The sequence below is a fragment of the Euleptes europaea genome, chromosome 10 (assembly GCF_029931775.1).
Source record: "Euleptes europaea isolate rEulEur1 chromosome 10, rEulEur1.hap1, whole genome shotgun sequence".
Classification (NCBI taxonomy): domain Eukaryota; kingdom Metazoa; phylum Chordata; class Lepidosauria; order Squamata; family Sphaerodactylidae; genus Euleptes; species Euleptes europaea.
Window position 1 is genome coordinate 19091154 of NC_079321.1, and position 18656 is coordinate 19109809.

At 45.4% G+C, this 18656-nt stretch overlaps 1 protein-coding gene across 1 annotated transcript in view; it reads left to right on the forward strand.

Moving 5' to 3' along the window:
- Positions 1–18656, forward strand: part of CTNNA1 (catenin alpha 1) — a 92146-nt gene that overhangs the window by 54792 nt on the left and 18698 nt on the right. Inside the window, exons 10-11 of the mRNA XM_056856050.1 lie at positions 10528–10620; positions 11357–11513. Of these exons, the coding sequence (XP_056712028.1) occupies positions 10528–10620; positions 11357–11513 (250 nt within the window). The remainder of the gene's footprint in view (positions 1–10527; positions 10621–11356; positions 11514–18656) is intronic.

Sequence of the window (18656 nt, forward strand, 5' to 3'; positions counted from 1 at the left end):
GCCCAGCAAACCAGCAGAAAACTTAAACGCTCTGTGTTCACTGCTGTGGTAGAATTTTTAGGGAGCCCCTGTAGAAATAATTGCTAATTGCCAAGATAAATGACTGTAAAGTTCTTGGCTTTTAAAACCATTTTAAAATTGTTCTCCTCTGAGGCTCGGGCATCTTGTATCTGTGGGTTGTTGTCACGCCATATCCAGGAGGCAGGACTAAATCTAAATATCCTGTCACCCCTAGCGGGACAGCAGCCCCTGGAACTCAGTCTTTTAGTCCTGCCTAACGGGAGAGCAGTGATTTCCACAGCTCCAATTAGTTTAGGAGTAGGATAGAGTTCTGTTTGTTCTTTCCCTTCGTTTCTTCCCTGTATCCACTTTAACCGTTTCCCTCCTACCCGTCCCAATCTCCCCGGTGTCTGTCCCTTCCCTTTAGTCCCCCGGGGGATTGGGGAAGAGGATCGGAATATGGCGGACGCCATTTTGAGGAAAGAGGATGACCTCCTCTCCAAGGAGGATTACACAGTGGGGCTGGTCCAATTCGCCCAGGAGGACAGCGGTCCGTCTAAGGGCCACAAGAGCGGACCCTTGGTGGCAGAACAGATTGCCGGTGAACAGCAGAGCGCCCGAGAGACCGCCACTCAGCCGAAGCTAAAAAAGACACGGAAAGCCGCGACAAGCCTCTCTGGCGCCAAGCGGAGGAGGCGCGGCGCCGGCAAAACTACCACGGGGCCGAAAGCCAGCTGGAAGGGACCCGTTATCTATTCGAGAGCCAAACCAATGGACACAGCCTTGCCCGCGACCCTGGATCCCGAGGCTAGGGACGGAATCCCGACGGGAGGTGGTAACGTACCCCCCCTTCGCGGAACGAGCAGCGCTACAGTTCGCGCCAAATCCCCCCGCCTTTTCCTTAGATCCTGCAGGGGGCCGCTTTATTCCGACGGAGCAGGTGGTGGCCGCTCAGTTTTTTGCCAACCCCTTTCCCACACTAGGAATGTTGGCAGGGCGGGTTTTAACGGCCGAGCAGGCTAACGATATAGTGAATATCGCCTTGCAGAGGCAATGGCAAGCCTTTCAGGCGTATCAGATGCGATTGCCTCAGTTCCTCTGGGGGAATACTGTGGGATCTCCTTCCACCTCCCAGTCCCAGACATTGGGGGAGGAGGGGAGTGCTACTAATTCTGGGGGTCCCTCTAAAGGGGAAGCCTCCGGCTCATGGCCAACTAAGGCTTCTATGAAGGCTCAAGCACAAGGAGCCTCTCAAACTAGATCTCTCTCCTCCAGCCATCAGGACTCCCTTTCTTCGGATCAGAAGTCTGAGGGGGAAGAATGCGAGGAAGGGGAGTTCGATTCAGACGAGGAGACTCCCCGCCCTGACGATCAACAGCCTAGGTTATTCTCGGGGGAGGATTTTCAGGGTCTGTTATCCAAGGCTATGCTGGCCCTAGACCTTAATGAGGAGTTGCAATCCTCTGAGGAGCCCAAAACTAAGTTTAAACAGGGAGTAAAAGAGTGCTTCCCTAGGAAAAGGGCCCAGAGCAACCTGGTTCCTTTTCTAGAGTTCTTCATCAGGGCCCTAACGGATGAATGGGACAACCCATCCTCCAATAAACAAGTGCCAGCCCATGTAAAGAAACATTACAGCATGGCGCCCCATGCTATGCAGATGCTGAAGGTCCACTTAGTAGATGCCCCAGTGGCAGACCTTCAGGCGCCTGGTTTGATACCTGAGGATGGAGTGGCGTCCATCCGTGACCAGTTGGACAGGAAGACAGACCACCTGGCAAGGAAAGCCCACGAAGCTTCGGCACTGGCCATCCAGGCCAGCGCCACCACGTCCATCTTCGCAAGGGTGTCGTATTTATGGGTCAAGAAACTCATCCAGTTGGTACCAGCAGATAACCACCGGTTGGTAGGAGGGCTGGAAAGAGTATTGAGCGCCATCACACTTATGGCGGATGCCTCCCTGTCTTTTACACAATGTCTTTTACAGCCAGGTCCATAGCTTCCACCACCTCCATTCGAAGGGCATTATGGCTCAGGGCCTGGCCAGCCGACTTTAGATCTGAAACCATCCTCATGGGCTATCCCATTAAGGAGGGATGCCTTTTTGGAGGAAAGATGGCATATTGATTGAGACCAGGGACAAGAAGCATGTGCTCCCAAGGCAACTGAGGAAGGAGTCTAGAGCCTCTTCCTATCCTTCCTTTCGCTCCTCCAAAGTGTCTCCCAGATACCGACCGGATTACAGAAAAAGTTCCTGGAACCCTAATAGATCCTTTCGGAGAGGAGGGAAATTCCAGAGATGGGTCATCCAGACCCGACAAAGGGGATAAGTTCCCTAAGAACAACAACTCCCAGTGACGCCACCCTGTTGGGAGTGGGGGGGAGACTTCAGGCATTCAGTCTCACATGGGCCAGTTCCAAACCGGACTCATGGGTATCCTAAATAATATCTCAGGGATACTTCCTGGAGTTCTCTTCCCGTCCTCGGGACCGTTTCCTTTCATCCCCCATCCCCCTAAAGGAAGGGAAAAGGGCCAGAACCATCAGGGCCATCCACCATCTATTACATATCAAAGCCGTGGAGAAGGTTCCCTCACCGGAAAGGGGACTGGGAGTTTACTCCATCTTCTTCACTGTCCCGAAGAAAAATGGGGACTGGAGGGCCATCCTCAATTTAAAGTACATAAACAGGAGGATGAAGCGCAAGCACTTTTGTATGGAAACACTAAGATCTATTGTAGAGTCCCTCCAGCCCCAGACCTTCATGACGGCAGTGGATTTGACAGAGGCTTACCTCCACATCCCTATCCACCATTCCCACAGGAGGTTCCTTCGTTTTACTCATGGTCAAGACCATTATCAGTTCAGGGCCCTCCCCTTCGGGTTAGCTTCTGCCCCCTGGGTATTTACAAAGACCCTGGTGACAGTGATCGCCATCCTCAGACAGGAGTCCATCCAGGTACACTCGTACCTGGACGACATTCTGATCTGTGCTCAATCCAGGGATCAGTCCAGGGCTCATACCACCAAAAATGCTTCAAACGCTGCAGGCACATGGGTATCTGGTGAACTTCGAGAAGAGCTCCCTTATTCCCTCACAAACAATAGTACATCTGGGGGTCCATATAGATTCACGGACAAATACGATATCTCTGACCCAGGAGCGAATAGAGAAGATTTCCATCCTGGCCTCATTGACTGCCAGAGCCAAGCGAGCCAGGTTAATGTCATTGGCAAAACTACTGGGACATATGATCTCTTGCATAGCAGTGGTACCCTGGTCCAGGTTCCACTCCAGACCGCTGCAATGGCTCCTTCGCCCACAAGGGACATAGGAAGGAAAAGAGACAAGACGATTACCTTACCTCTCAGGGTTCGCAAGAGCATACGTTGGTGGGCGAACAGAGACATCCTGAGCAAAGCGACCCAGTATTTGCACGAGGATCCGCTTCAGCTATACACAGACGCCAGCTTGGAGGGTTGGGGGGGCCACCCTCAATGGTCAGATCGCCCAGGGTCGATGGTCCTCACAGGAGATGACACAGCACATCAGCCTACTCGAATTAAGAGCCGTGCGACTGGCACTTCTTTTCTTCTCGTCGGATCTACGCGATCATCATGTCCTTGTCAGGACGGACAATGCAACAACCAAGGCCCACCTGAACAAACAGGAGGGCACAAGATCGACGGCGTTGCATCAAGAGGCAATCAGGATATTCAGTTGGGCTCAGGTCAGGGTCCTGTCCCTAAGGGTGGAACATATAAAGGGCGCCCTCAACGTGGAAGCCGACTGGCTGAGTCGGCAGTGGGTGGACGAAGGGGAGTGGTCCTTAGATCAAGACTCCTTTCATCTCATTACTCAAAGATTTGGTCTTCCAGAGGTCGATCTGTTCGCCTCATCAGACAACTCCAAACTGCCAAGATTTTACTCGAGATACTTCCACCCAAGGGCCGAGAAAGTAGACGCCCTTCTCAATCCTTGGCCGAAGACTTTACTATATGCCTTCCCACCCCTCCCGATTCTACCAAAAGTCATCCACAAGATTCAAGTGGAGAGGGCAGAGGTCCTCCTAGTAGTTCCTTTTTGGCCTTGCAGACCATGGTTTGCCGCACTACGTCAACTGGCAATTCAGGAGCCATGGCGGATTCCGTCAGAATGGGGGATCCTTCGTCAGGGGCCATTAGTCCATCCTAACCCCCAGTGGTTTTGTTTGACCGTCTGGCACATGAAAGGATGAGCCTCGTCAAACTGGGGTACTCAAAGGAGGTGGTGAACACCATACTGGAGGCGCGCAGACCCGTGACACGTCAAATATACTCTGCTTCTTGGAAGGCATTCGTAAGGTGGGCACGCTGAAAGAAATTCGACCCTTTACAGCCAGGACTCTGCAACATCTTGGCTTTTCTGCAGGAAGGAGTTCGGCAAAACCTATCATCCTCTACCCTGCGTCATCAGGTTGCGGCAATAGCCACCGTGATCCCTTTGCTAGAGGGAGCGGCGATCTCAGAACATCGACACATCATCTCTTTTCTGAAGGGAATCTCTCAGGTTCGTCCCCCTGTCGTTCACCGTTTCCCAACATGGGATCTTAACATCGTGCTCAAGGCCCTAACAAAGGAACCCTTCGAGCCCCTTCGAACAGTTCCTCTGAAACTGCTTAGAATGAAGGTTCTATTCCTGGTGGCCATCACTTCGGCACGACGCGTTTTGGAGTTGCGAGCTCTTTCCATTCGTCAGGGACTCTGTATGTTCCACAAGGACAAGGTGGTCTTAAGACCAGACCCCACCTTCGTTCCGAAAGTTAACTCGCCTCTTCATCGGGCTCAGGACATTTCCTTCATTCTGCCCGAAACCTTCTTGCCCAACGGAGTGAGCGTGGCACTCTTTGGATCTGCGTAGGGCCTTGCGGATTTTCATCAGTAGAACAGCGGATTTGAGAAAAACGGACTACCTATTTATTAACATTGCTAACCCTAACAGGGGCTTAGAATGTCGACGGCATCCATTAGTTATGGCATAAAGAACACCATAGCAGAGGCCTACAAAGCCTCCAGGGTGCCTGTCCCACAGGGTATCACGGCCCATTCGCTCCGCAGCGCTTCGACAACTGCAGTTTTTGACAAGCAATCCCCAGTTGAAGAGATTTGTGGGGCGGCCACATGGTCCAACATCTCAACCTTTGTCAAGCATTACAAGATCAGTACGTGGTCGTCTGCGCAAGCAGCATTCGGTCGCAGAGTGCTGCAGCATGTAGTGGGAGAGAGCATGTAACCCACCCTGATGGGAGCTCTTTTAGGTCCCACAGCTACAAGATGCCCGAGCCTCAGAGGAGAACGGAGCCTTGACTACTTACCGTGAGGGCTCCTTCTCTTCTGAGGCGAAGGGCATCTTGCCCACCCGGGTGAAGTTTTCTACATACTATGGACCACTCGTTCAGGAAAACAGTCAGTTTTAGACCTTAGTTATGGTCTTAATACCTGTCAGTTAAATAATAGGAAAGTTCCTTCCTGTTTCGTTGATTGATATTACAGTTTGTCCTGTTATACCTGGTTTATTCCTGTCTAAGAACTAGGCAAGCCTGTGACTGAGTTCCAGGGGCTGCTGTCCCTCTAGGGGCGACAGGATATTTAGATTTGGTCCTGCCTCCTGGATATGGCGTGACAACAACCCACAGCTACAAGATGCCCTTTGCCTCAGAAGAGAAGGTGCCCTCACGGTAAGTAGTCAAGGCTCCGTTTTCTTGGGGGAGGGGAGAAGCGTATGGTTGACCTTAAGTCAATATATTGAAGTTGAAGGCTTTTAGAAAAGAAAATGGAGAAGGCTGGGTCTTCTGAAGGGGTGCAGAGGAGGTAACCTGCCCTTTAAAAAAAAAAAAAAAACTCCTGCAGTAGCTGTTGGTTTATAGTGTTGAAATAAACTGACTAGGAAGCAGTATTTATTTCATTTATAACCTGTGTTTTGCCATGTTGGGTTCCATAATGGGGGGAGGGGTGTAGGGCTTCCATGGGGGTCTCCCCTCCAAGCACAGGCCATTTTCAGACCTACTGAGCTTCAGTGCAGTTGCTGTTTCGTGTACCTTTCAAACGTACCCTTGGATCTGGAATATACGGTTTGCTTCCTGAAGCAATTTTTTTTTATCATCCGAAGTTTTACAGTCATTGTAGTCAGGAGCAGTGGTGTTGACAGTCACAAAATTGTTTTTTTAATGATCTGTTGGTTGGGAAATTAAAGTATTCGTGAAACAAACTGAAGAAAATTATGGACAGGAATTCTGGCCCAGAAAGTGTCTATCACTTTCCATAGCTGTTAGGAAGAAAGTAGATTCCTTTGAAATATGGTGTTGGAGGAGAGTGTTAACAGATATCGTGGACTGCCAAAAAAACAAACCAGTGGCTTATAGATCAAATCAAGCTGGAACTGACCCTAGAAGCTAACATGACTAAACTGAGGCTATAGTACTTCGTTATGAGAAGACCAGAGTCACTGGAAAAGACAATCATGCTAGGAAAAGTTGAGGGGAGCAGGAAAAGAGGAAGACCCAATAAGAGATGGATTGACTCAATAAAGGAAGCCACGGCCCTCAGTTTGCAAGATCTGAGCAAGGCTGTTAAGAATAGGGCATTTTGGAGGACATTGATTCATAGGGTCGCCAGGAGTCAGAAGCGACTTGATGGTACCTAACACACACAGGGTTTCCATGGGGTCTCCCCTCCAAGCACCGGCCATTTTCAGACCTACTGAGCTTTAGTGCGGTTGCTGTTTCGTGTGCCTTTCAAACATACCCTTGGATCTGGAATATACGGTTTGCTTCCTGAAGCAATTTTTTTTAAATCATCCGAAGTTTTACAGTCATTATAGTCAGGAGCAGTGGTGTTGACAGTTAGCAAATTGTTTTTTTTTTTAATGATCTGTTGGCTGGGAAATTAAAGTATTCATGAAGCAAACTGAAGAAAATTATGGACAGGAACTCTGGCCCAGAAACTGTCTACCACTGATTCTTATCTCAAATAAGAGACTTGTGCTTGCTCTCTGCAAGTAAACTTCCTTACAGAGTAAAGAATGCTTCAGTTGAGACATCAACCTAATTTCTTCCTCTGGTGCCATCGTTAATTAATTTCAAAAGCAAGATTTCAGACTTGATCCGCATTTAGAATGGACAGCCTTCTAGAAAGAACTACCCAGCTCTTTGATTTGTCACCAGCACATTAACTCAAGTTGTGGCAAAGAGTGCTCAGGAAGTAGTTGTACGGGTGAGTTTGTGACTATTGTATCTGGCAGGATTGTCACTCGAGGGTAAATATAAACTTGTTCATCCAAATCCTGGCAGTTCCAGTAGGCAGCCTGAGGCCATCTGTGCCTCTTAGGGTAGAGAAGGGAAGCTTCTTGGAGATAGGTTACAGAGTTGGCGCAGAAAAAACCCCTGCCTTGATAATTGAATTTAGAATTAATCTGTTCTTTTCTACGCACTGCAAGAAATCTTTCTAAACTCAGAGATCCTTGTTCTGCATTAGCTGGGTAACCACGTAAAGGCAAACCTGTCACTTCTATGCTGTAATAGAAACCGTCGTGGTTACTCTGTCAGTGTTTGTCTCATAGAACAGTGTTCTGGACATGGTTATGTAAATTGGCTCTTTTGCCAATTGTAAAGTGGCCATGAAATTTGGCAGCTCTGCCCCTCTACAAATGTGCAGCTTTCTGTTCTACACCTGAGCCCTGACATACAAATAGTGAAGAATCTTTATGCCTTTCAGAATGCCAATAATACATAGAAAGGATGGTTAGCTTCGTCAGGGGTACTCTCCCCAGTCCACCTGCTTGGGAGGCCTGAAAATATGTGGAGAGGCCATCCATGACTAGTTGAACAACTTTTCTAAGGGAGATTCAGCCTCTCAAACTGAAGAATCTAAGTCACAGTGTCAAACATACATCCCAGGAGCCGCATCTGGCCCCTTGAGAGCTTTTATCTTGCCCACGAGCCAGCTGAAGCAACTACCACCCCCCCAGTCCCGATCTGGGCTGGTGAGGTAAGGCCCAGCACCAACCAAATGACATGTCACTTCCGGCCCTCGTAACAAATGAGTTTGACACCCCTGATCTGCGTGTTGGCAAGGCCCAAAGAAGCTGGTACTCTGCTGCCTTCTCTGCCACAAAATAGCCCTTTAATTGGGAAATGAGAGATCTCCACAGAGGCCCCTTTGTCCTGTATAGTGCCCCATTTCCTGGTGGAATGGGCAAGTATCTGCTTACCTGAACATTTTCCTGGTTTTACTCCCCCACCCCCAGCAATTATTAGGGTTGGAAACTTGTGAAATATGGGGCAGAGATCAATAGATCAGAGATATGGGGCAGTGCCTTATCAATAGCTAGGAGGTCTGGTAAATCTTATTTACAGAATTATTTTTGCTTGTTTTGGCTAAGAGAAAAGTGGCCTGTTCTTGATGAAACCTCTTCATTGTTATGAAAACATGTTCTGTTCTGGTAACCATTGCAATTTGCCTCTTACTTGGGTTGTCAGGTGGGGTTTTAAAACTTTCTGATCCCCTATTGCGATACATCATTAGCCAGATGATATTTTATGTTCTAAGAACATGATTTTTTTGCATTTGAGAAGCTGCTATCCTTAGCTCCTCAACTATTCTCCCTTAAGTGCATCATCTGCTCAAATAAGGCAGTTGGCTGCAAAGGTGTTATCACTTAATAGTATGTAACCTTCCATTTTTAAGTGATTCCACTTAACAGGATTCTTAAACATTAATATTTTCCTTTCCTTTTCCAATGTACAGTTGACATAAATGAATTAAAATAGTAATCTCTGTTAATCAAATGTGTTCTGAAGTTTAACAAAGCTTTCGTTCAAATATAAGTGAAGAAAAATGTCACATGTAGTTCTTGGTTCATGTTTGACCTCTGGATAAAAAGGGCAAACAACAAGTGAAACACCATTACTATGTCAGATTTCTATTATTTAGGCCCAGTTTGCTCTTAAAAAAAGAAGTTACCATTACATTGTCATTCTGTGGGCTGGTATATTTTAACCCTTATCTTAACAAACCTTGATTTTTTTTAGGTGTGCAGACCTATCCATTTTAGGTGATGTTAATGGTGTTTGTAACAGTTGTTCAGTTGATAATGTTTATTACACCCTTCTTCAAGTAAGCTTAAATGAACATAAATATGTATTAATTTATACCTTAACATTAAAATTATTTATGAGCTACGTAGCTGTGGAACGGGGCATGGTCCCAGATACATTTCCATCACAGAAAAAAATATCCTGTCTGTACAATGTGATACCTATGAGGGCATAGATACAGGAATATGCATGCCAAAAGATATTTAAAAGCAGTAGTGATTTCTTAAGTTCCTGAGATAAGCACAGTTTAAACTAGGAAGCCAGGAGCCTCCACAGCAAAAATAATGGAGTGTTAACAGAAAAGCTAGGCTCCTGCCCCATGTTTTTCAAGAAGGCAATGAAGAGTATTGCTTTTCTTTTTTAATAGATGAGAGAAATCTTTAGAAAAACCACCTAGTTTTACTCACCAGAGTTTTGGCACCACTTGGGAAACTTCTACTGAAAGGAGACTTCCCCCCCACCCCTGCTCTGGGATAGAACACAGCGTTCTTGTCTTTTTTGTACTGATTTTACACATTTCTACTCTCAAATGTAGGCTTTAAATAACAAGCTGTCATTCACCTGTCAGTTAATAACTATAAGCCATTTTATAAACCCCTCTTCTCAGAACGAGTTTCAAAATATAGAACGTTTTCACTTAAAAAATAACGTCGCTTTGTGTGCCCTTTCATTACACTCCCAGAAAGCAAATGGAAGGACTTGTCTCTGGCTCACACTGTAAGGCTCCCAGCAAATCTCTGGAAGCGTCCAGTTGTCATCTTTTTCCGCACCAGTTGGCAGCAGCGTAATGTGTTTTGTAGAATTCTTGGATGCACAAAAAACTGCTTCGCACATGAGTGGAGGGATGTTCCCGCACCAGGCTGTGCTTTTGAGAGGCCAAATGGTTAAGTGAAGCAATAGACTGGAGGTCTGGATGCAGTTTTAGCTTTGTGTGTGTGTGTTCTGTTTCGATTAGCTCACTGAACTGGCTTGCGCATGAGAAGTAATGTCATGATGACTTTCAGGGAAAGGATTCACAGTGGTTTCACTGTCAGATGGTGATCAGTTTCTTTAACAACTGTCTTTTACAAATGTGTGCCCAGCATAACGTATATGTAAAAAAAAACTTTCTGCTCAGTGAAGTGTTGCTAACAATGCCTCTGGCCATTTGTTTGGAGGCTACCACTTAATTATAATAAATGAGAGCTTTAAGCCTGCTCCCTAAATAAATTATTCTTTTTTAATTTTATTGCCTTGAGAATTGATGTTGCTTATTGGGAGAGAGATGTAAACTGCATTAGTTTCCTTGTGAAAAACTACCGGAAGCAATAAATGTACAGGATTGTTGTTGTTTTTATTCCAGAAGCATAGTTCAGACAGGTTTATTTTCCTAAAACTCCTTTCCTTTTATGTGTAGGTTGCTAACTTGGCCTGTTCCATCTCAAATAACGAAGAAGGTGTGAAATTAGTTCACATGTCAGCAAACCAACTTGAAGCACTCTGTCCTCAGGTAAATTACAAGCGAATTAATTTGTGCGTCATTTCTATGCTTTTGTCTTCTGTGAGAAACTTGCGTCTATTGATATTGTACACAGCTATGGTCAGATCAGTGGGGTGTGTTAGCTGCTTTTTCACATGAAAGACACTAGCTACCTGGTGTAACTTAAAAACTTGAGGTACACTGACATTACTGGTGTGTAAGACTGGAGATGTCATTTCTTTCAAGCATGAACTCTGGCAGTTCCTGATACGAGAGCTTAAAAGGTGGCTGTTGAGTTGCAGTTTATGAAAAAACTCAAGCTTCTACCAAACGTTTAAAGGCTGTCATAATCTTGAAGTCATTAACGTGGTTAATCACAGTGTTCTTGTGCGTTACTTGCAGTGGCAATATGTCTTCTGTCATCTTTTGTTACCCTTGGGGATTTCTTAAAGACAGCAGGCAACAATGTAAATTGCAAAACAGCAAACACCGAGGTATTATCTGAAGGTAGAGTTTAAAAAATTCAGATTAAGATTGAAAAAAAAATCTCTGGTCTCTCCTTCCTTTTTTAAAAATCTTGAGATCTGGTATAGCAAGAAATGCTGCTACAGTCAATAAGCCCCCTGCTTGAATCTTGCCTATAGGGACCTTAGGCAATCCGCTCTTCTTCCGCCTTCAGCTTTGCTAATTAATTGTCTTGGTTTCATAAAAATGTACATCACAAAATTAACTGATAACTACTTAAGAACCTTGTCTTGCATTACAGGTAATTAATGCAGCCTTAGCTTTGGCCGCCAAGCCACAGAGCAAGCTGGCTCAAGAAAACATGGAGTTGTTTAAAGAGCAGTGGGAAAAGCAAGTCCGTGTGTTGACAGACGCAGTGGATGACATCACTTCCATTGATGACTTCCTGGCAGTATCAGGTAATGGGGCTTTGGGTTGGCGTTTTTCTTTTTGCATCTGGTATCCATGCTGCAATACGGCGAGGCTCATTATGGTCAGCCGTGGTGAGTGATAATTGGTTTTGTAAAATGAGTTGACTTTAATGTACAGATGCTTTTTCCTTCAGATTCTCGGGAAGCAAATCTGTTTCTACTACTTCGCTTATTCGCTGACACAAATTGTTTTGGATAAATGAATAGTAGATCTAGCTTCTGCCGAACTTTAATTTGCATGTTGTTTCCTTACAGGCTGCGTCTTGAATTATGTATTTTATGCTGTAGCCAGCAGCTAGGGTTCTGTTTTCGGTCTTTAAAGTGCCTGGCTATTGCATGCACTTTGGGGGAGATAATGGCAAGGAAGATAGTGTGTGGCCTCATACTAAGAAGAATCAGCGATGGCAGGAGTTCAAATTCTTGCTCTGTGCAGAACCCTTATTGGAGCCCCAGACTTTGGCTAGATCACTTTTGGCTTCAGTCCCGTCATGTTGCCCATTTCTGTGTGTGTTCCTTTGGCCCAGTAGTCATTCTCCATTGGCCTACACTTGGCGCCTCGTTGAGAATCATAGAATCATAGAGTTGGAAGGAACCACCAGGGTCATCTAGTCCAACCCCCCTGCACAATGCAGGAAATTCACAACTACCTCCCCACACACACACCCAGTGACCCCTACTCCACGCCCAGAAGATGGCCAAGATGCCCTCCCTCTCATCATCTGCTTAAGGTCATAGAATCAGCATTGCTGACTGATGGCCATCTAGTCTCTTCTTAAAAACCTCCATGGAAGGAGAGTTTACCACCTCCCAAGGAAGTCTGTTCCACTGAGGAATGGCTCTGTTAGAAAATTCTTCCTCGTGTCTAGACGGAACCTCTTTTGATTTAATTTCAACCCATTGGTCCTGAAGGGGTACAGGAAAAAAAGGGGGAGGGATAATACATAATAAGTATAAAACAATACAGTGTTAAAAAAAGACAAAAAGAAAAAAAACAAATAAGCTCAGTTGTATATTATGAAATATTTTCTTACAGTAAAAAAGTTGTTACAAAGTGACATTCATTATTCTACTTATATTGATATTCTATTGTATGAAGGTCTAAAATTTACTTAACAGTTGTTTAAAACAAGTTAGATAATACAAAACCAACGTATTTCGTTCAGTTAGCCAAGGTTCATGTAAGTATAGAATGACACCCACTTATCGTCAAATTGTTCTGTGGATTCACTAGATTTTAAGTTTATCTCGAAAGTCATCTTAGCCATACTAGCATATTCCAATAGTTTTTCTTTCCAATCTTCAATTTCGGGAATGTGAGTTTGTTTCCAGGTTCTTGCAAGAACCGTTCTAGCTGCAGTAGTAGCATATTTAAAAACGTCCTGAAATTTCGAAGACAAGTCTGGTGGCACAATGCTGAGTAGATAGAATTTAGGATCAAATGTCATCTTAATATTTAACATCAGCTGAAGTTCTTGATGAATTCTTTTCCAATAAGTTTGTAACTTTGGGCATGTCCACCAAACATGAAAATAGGAACCGTCCGTGTCTTGACATTTCCAGCAGGCACCTCTTTTTCTGGGAGTAGTCATCTGAGAGAGCATATTAGGAGTTAGATACCATCTGTAAAATGTTTTCTACCAATTCTCTTTCACTTCTTGGGACACGGTATATTTCATTTCAGAAGTACAAAGTTTTCCCCATAAGTCCATATTAATCATTTCTCCAAAGTTTTGCATCCATTTTATCATATTAGTTTTCACTTGTTCTTCTTCCGTTTCGTATTTCAAAAGAAGCTTGTAGATTTTTCCTAGTACGTGTGAATCGTTTTTAGATGTTATCTGCTCAAATTCTGTTAATTCACGAAATGGCTGGGGATAGAAGCAGTCTTTTTGTAAATTAGACCTCAGTTGTAAATAAGTCAGCCAGTTCAATTTTTGAAATTTTTCTTGAAGATTGGTCAGGGTCTTAATTTCTCCTGTGGGCTCAATCATTTGATTGTAAGTAAGATGGACACCCGGTTTTAATTTAACGTTATCATGATAAGCTTCGACTGGCGACATTATGGATGGTGGAGAAGGACTTATTCTCTTTTTATATTTTTTCCATACTTTCAATAGCGCTAATTTAACATCGCAATCTTCTGGTACTTTGTCCTTTTGAGTTTTAGATGTGGAGTCCCACAGAACTTTGTGAAAACCTTGTCCAAGGTCTACTCGTTCTAGAATAACATGTCTGGCTTTAGGGTATTTTATCCATTCTGTAATCCAAGTTAGACAGGCGGCATGGTAATATAATTTAATATTAGGTAATGCTAGTCCTCCTCTTTTCTTTTCGTCTTGTAACACTTTAAATCTAATTCTCGGTTTCTTCCCATTCCAAACAAATTGGTTGATTTGTTTTTGCCAACTTTCTATTGTTCTGTCTGGAATATCAATCGGCAAAAATTGAAATAAAAAATTCAGTCTAGGAAGTACGTTCATCTCAACCCATTGGTTCTGGTCCGACCTTCTGGGGCAACAGAAAACAACTCGTCACCCTCCTGTATATGACAGCCCTTCAAGTACTTGAAGATGGTTATCATATCACCTCTCAGTCTTCTCCTCTTCAGGCTAGACATACCCAGCTCCTTCAACCTTTCCTCATAGGACTTGGTCTCATTGGACTTGATTTAATGTTACGCTTAACTGGGACTATTCTTTGCTGAAAAATACTCTGAACGAGTATTCTCTTCGTTTCACTCCCAGCTAATGATAGATAACTATATTTAGGAAACCTTTTAGGGTTGTATTTTTTGCTATGGATGCTCTGAGTTTCCTAGCAAGTTGTCAGTGTTGAGAACTGTCAGCAGAAGTGCAGTAATTTCGTACGCATGGCCAGGATGCTCTGAGCTTAATTGCGCACACGCATGCTGTAAGAGAGAACCGAGGAGAGAGCGGGAGCTGTCTAGGGCCGCTTTATACACAGTTAACTTTTTCCTGTGTGGAAATTCTCATATTTGCGGGAGTGGGCAGGATTGAGTGCCACCATTGTAAAATGCGACATGAACATTTCTGAACCTATCTACATACAACATGCCATGCTTCAAGTTATGACGTACACTTTTTCCCCCTTGTGGCCAAAGTACTTGTGGATTGCTGCACCTTGGGTGATTCTTGCCTTCCATTGTCGTCATGGCCACGCCACTTACTGCAACACATGCTACCTAGCTGCTTTTTGCTATTCTTTTCCGTATATGAACACAGGAACCATTGTGGGAGGGGAAGCCAGCAAGGCAGCATAATGCCACATGTTACCAGATTTCCTCTTTCTCTGTCCTCTCTGCAGAGGCAAGCACTCTGCCACACATACAATTCACAGCACAGTCTCTTTAGTGCCACTGACTTCTTCGTTTAACACCCTCAACAAGTTCTTTTGTTTTGGCAGCTCAGGGATTTTGCCCAGAGGTCTTGAAAGAAAAGAGGGAGTTGACAGCCTAAGGGGAAAGTGCTGCTGGAAGAATATCTCCCACATAGCTTGGCCACAGGAAGAGTGTGTTGCGATACACATAATGGAAACTTTGTAGGATCAAGTACTCTGTGCCCTGGTTCTCAAAACGATGGGCTGTAGCTAGAGGGGTTGACATTTCTCTTGTTCATTGGAATTTACTTGCAAAATGTTTGTCCAAAGTCATCTGAATTATATAGAGGCCTTGTGAACTTGGATAGGCCGCACAGGCTTGCATGCTGTATCCAGCTTGCAAAAGCGTTCTGCTGACAACAGGCTAGTAGGCAGAACATGTGACAGCTGCCTAGGGCTAACTTGGGTCTTACTTTGTCCTGTGGGTTTTACCTTGACAACCCCTATGGTAAGTATTCTGATCTTTTTAGGTTGGTTGGCTGGTTGCTGTTTTTTTGTTTGTTTTTTAAAAAAAACTAAACTTGCTTTCTGGTATGTTATATATAGCTAATCATGTCTGAGGAATCGGTTCCCTGCAAAACAGCATTTGGGAAAGGGGGAGAGATCTTGAATCAAGGCCTGTCCAGAGTCTGTCTGTAGTATATTCTTGGCCTTTATTGGAGTATTTCGAAATAGGTTTTCTTGTCAAGGACGAGGGGAGAGGAGGGGAACATCAACTTTAGACGTTTTCAGAATGCACTATAGCGCTGTTTCTTTTAAAATATTTTATTGACATTTCCACATAAAAAAACATGACGATTACAGGCATACACTGTTCATCTGCATGGCTTCTATGCAGTCCCACATTGGGACTGTGCAGGCGCAGGCCAGCCACGGATAAGATTTGTCAGCTTCTAGCAAAATCAAAAGTGAGAGTGCTCCCCTCCCCTCGGGTCATGCAGCCTTCCCGCCCAAATGGTCACATGACCCAGGGGGAGGGAGCACTCTCCCCTCCAGTTCTCTTTCTGCCACCACGGGGAGAGAACGTGTTTAGCTTCTGCTCTAGCAATGGAGTCTAAAAAGGCTCCTCTTTTCAAAAACTGTGGTACAAGCGGTACGAAAATGGCGAAGACAGACACTCATCAAGATTGTCTTCTTTGTCTGGGAGAAGGTCATATTTCTTCCACTTGCAAAAGCTGCACCAAACCTACGACGAAGGCCTTGAAAGGTTACTCGTCTCGTCTACTGTCTCATCTCTACAAGGAGTCTCTCCGCCCGGAAACAGGAGCAGGCCCGTCCAAATGTTCCCAGGATCCTGAAGATCAGGTAGATGATCCAGGCCCCTCGACAAAAAATCCTCGCTGGGGTGTGGGAGGGATGTCCAAACGGGACAAATCTACCAAGGCTCCTACCTCGCAAGTTATTAAACCAGCTAAGTTCATCGCCCCAGGGTCGCAAGATAACCGCGGCAGCGGTTCTTCTCGGCTCCAGTCTCGTTTGAGGTCGCCTCGGCGCCGGTTAGCCTCACGTTCCCCTCGGCGCCGATCCCCGGCTAAGTCGCCTCATCCTTTGGCGTCTCTTGCCTCCGACATCGCAGGACAGCAGCCGATCACTATCAAGGACTTGCCTCCTCATTCCCTGGCTACCCCCTCGGCTCCTATCCCGAGCAGGGCCCAAGAAGAGAAAGAGCTCTTCAGCCAGCACCTCCTTCATCTGTACAAGGATGTGCCTTTACCGCCGGAGAAATCCCCTTCAAAACTCTGCATCAAGACTGGATATGGGTCTGCGGTCACAGTGGGCCAAGATGGCAGTGATACTATGCAGTCTCCTGGTGAAACTCGCCAAGGCTCTCAACACACTTCGACCGCTAAGAGTCCTGCGGTATCGAAGCAGGGGTCAACTCATCACCAACTCGACCCCGACCGAGACTCCCAACACCGATCACGGAGTCGTGCTTCTTCCCATCGACGTCGATCCAGATCCCACCGCCCGTCCGTCCACCGAAGTCGATCTCGATCCCATCGCCTGTCCGTCCATCGCAGTCTATCCAGATCCCATTGCCCGTCCATCGGAGTCGATCCACATCCCACCGCCTGTCCATCCATCAAAGTCGGAGTCGATCCACATCCCACCACCCGCCCGTCCATCAAAGTCGATCTTACCGCTCCCGAAGCAACTCACGGCGGCACGCCATGTTGCAGATTCATCTAGTAAGTCCATTGCCTCCGCCATAGTCATTAGAAGGCATGCATGGCTCAGACAGTCCGCCCTACCATATGACACTAGGTCATGGATCGAGGATTTGCCCTTCGAGGGTACCTCACTTTTTAGTGATCAAACCGACACCTTCCTCGACCGCCTCAAGAAAAACAAAACAAATGCTAAGTCCCTGGGTATCACACCTCATGTACCCGTCTTTAAGCCCAGATATTTTGGCCGACAAGCCAATCGGACTTCCCGCCCCTACAGGTTCCAGGGTGCTTTCCACCAGCAAACCCACTTCCGTTCCTCCTTCCCTAATGTCCAGCAGGATAGAAAATTTCCGAATAGGCCTAGGCCCTGTAAGGGCCCCAGGATGTCTCCTGGACTTCCCAATAAGCCTAAACAGGCATGACTAGAGGTTCCTGTTTGCTTTACAGACCGTTTGTCTGCGTTTTATGATGCTTGGTTTGCAATCATCGACGATGTTTGGGTTCTGAAAGTAATAAAGGTTGGATACTTTATAGAATTTGAAACACTGCCTCCATATCGAGCCCTGGTATGCTCTACCTCGCCTGCCCCAACCTACTAGTACAGGAGATATGTAACTTCCTATCCTGTAACTGTTGTTCATCTGGTGGTCTTCTATGCAGGCACACATCCCTCCCTCCTTCCCTGCTGTGGGACCTTCTCCTTCACTGGGAGTGGTTCCTTGGCGGCAGGTGGGAGAACTGGAGGGGAGAGTGCTCCCTCCCCCTGGGTCATGTGACCGTTTGGGCGGGAAGGCTGCATGCCCCGAGGGGGGGGAGCACTCTCACTTTTGATTTTGCTAGAAGCTGACAAATCTTATCCGTGGCTGGCCTGCGCCTGCGCAGTCCCAATGTGTGCCTGCATAGAAGACCACCAGATGAACAACAGTTACAGGTAAGTGAAACTCTGTTTTTCTCGCTTCTAGGGGTTTCGGTACAAAAGCACACTTTTTAAATCTAACAAAAAGAAGATTTACCTCATTTATATTCTTTTCTGAAGTTGTCATAAATTATTCCCTTTAGATTATAAGTACATTATACGTTAGCCTAACTGTTTAACAATTCCAAACTTATGATTAATCATATCACTATAGCACTGTTTCATTTGCGTTTAATGCTGTTTAAACTTCAAGCATTTGTGGGGGATTTACTGTGTTTTTGTATTTTGGTTTTTGTGCGTGTGTGTGTTTTGTTTGGAATTATAAGTTGCTCTGAGCTACAAGGGATAGTTGGGGGTATAAATGTTTTAATGAATTATGAATAAAATATTAGGAGCTCATGCCAAACCTTAGAAAACAACAGGATGGGAACATCTTTCCTGCAATAAAAATCCAATTTTTTACATAAAAAAGCATTACTCTTCCAAGCTAATATTTAACATCTTCGCTGTCACATTGAAGTGCCTGAAAAAACATACGGTAAAGCATGAAATGGTCATAGCTGCCTGAAGAATAGGGACACGTTACCAATAGGAACTCGAGTATCTCCATCTGCAAAGCTCCTTGGGTTCTCCAGTGGAAAAAATGCA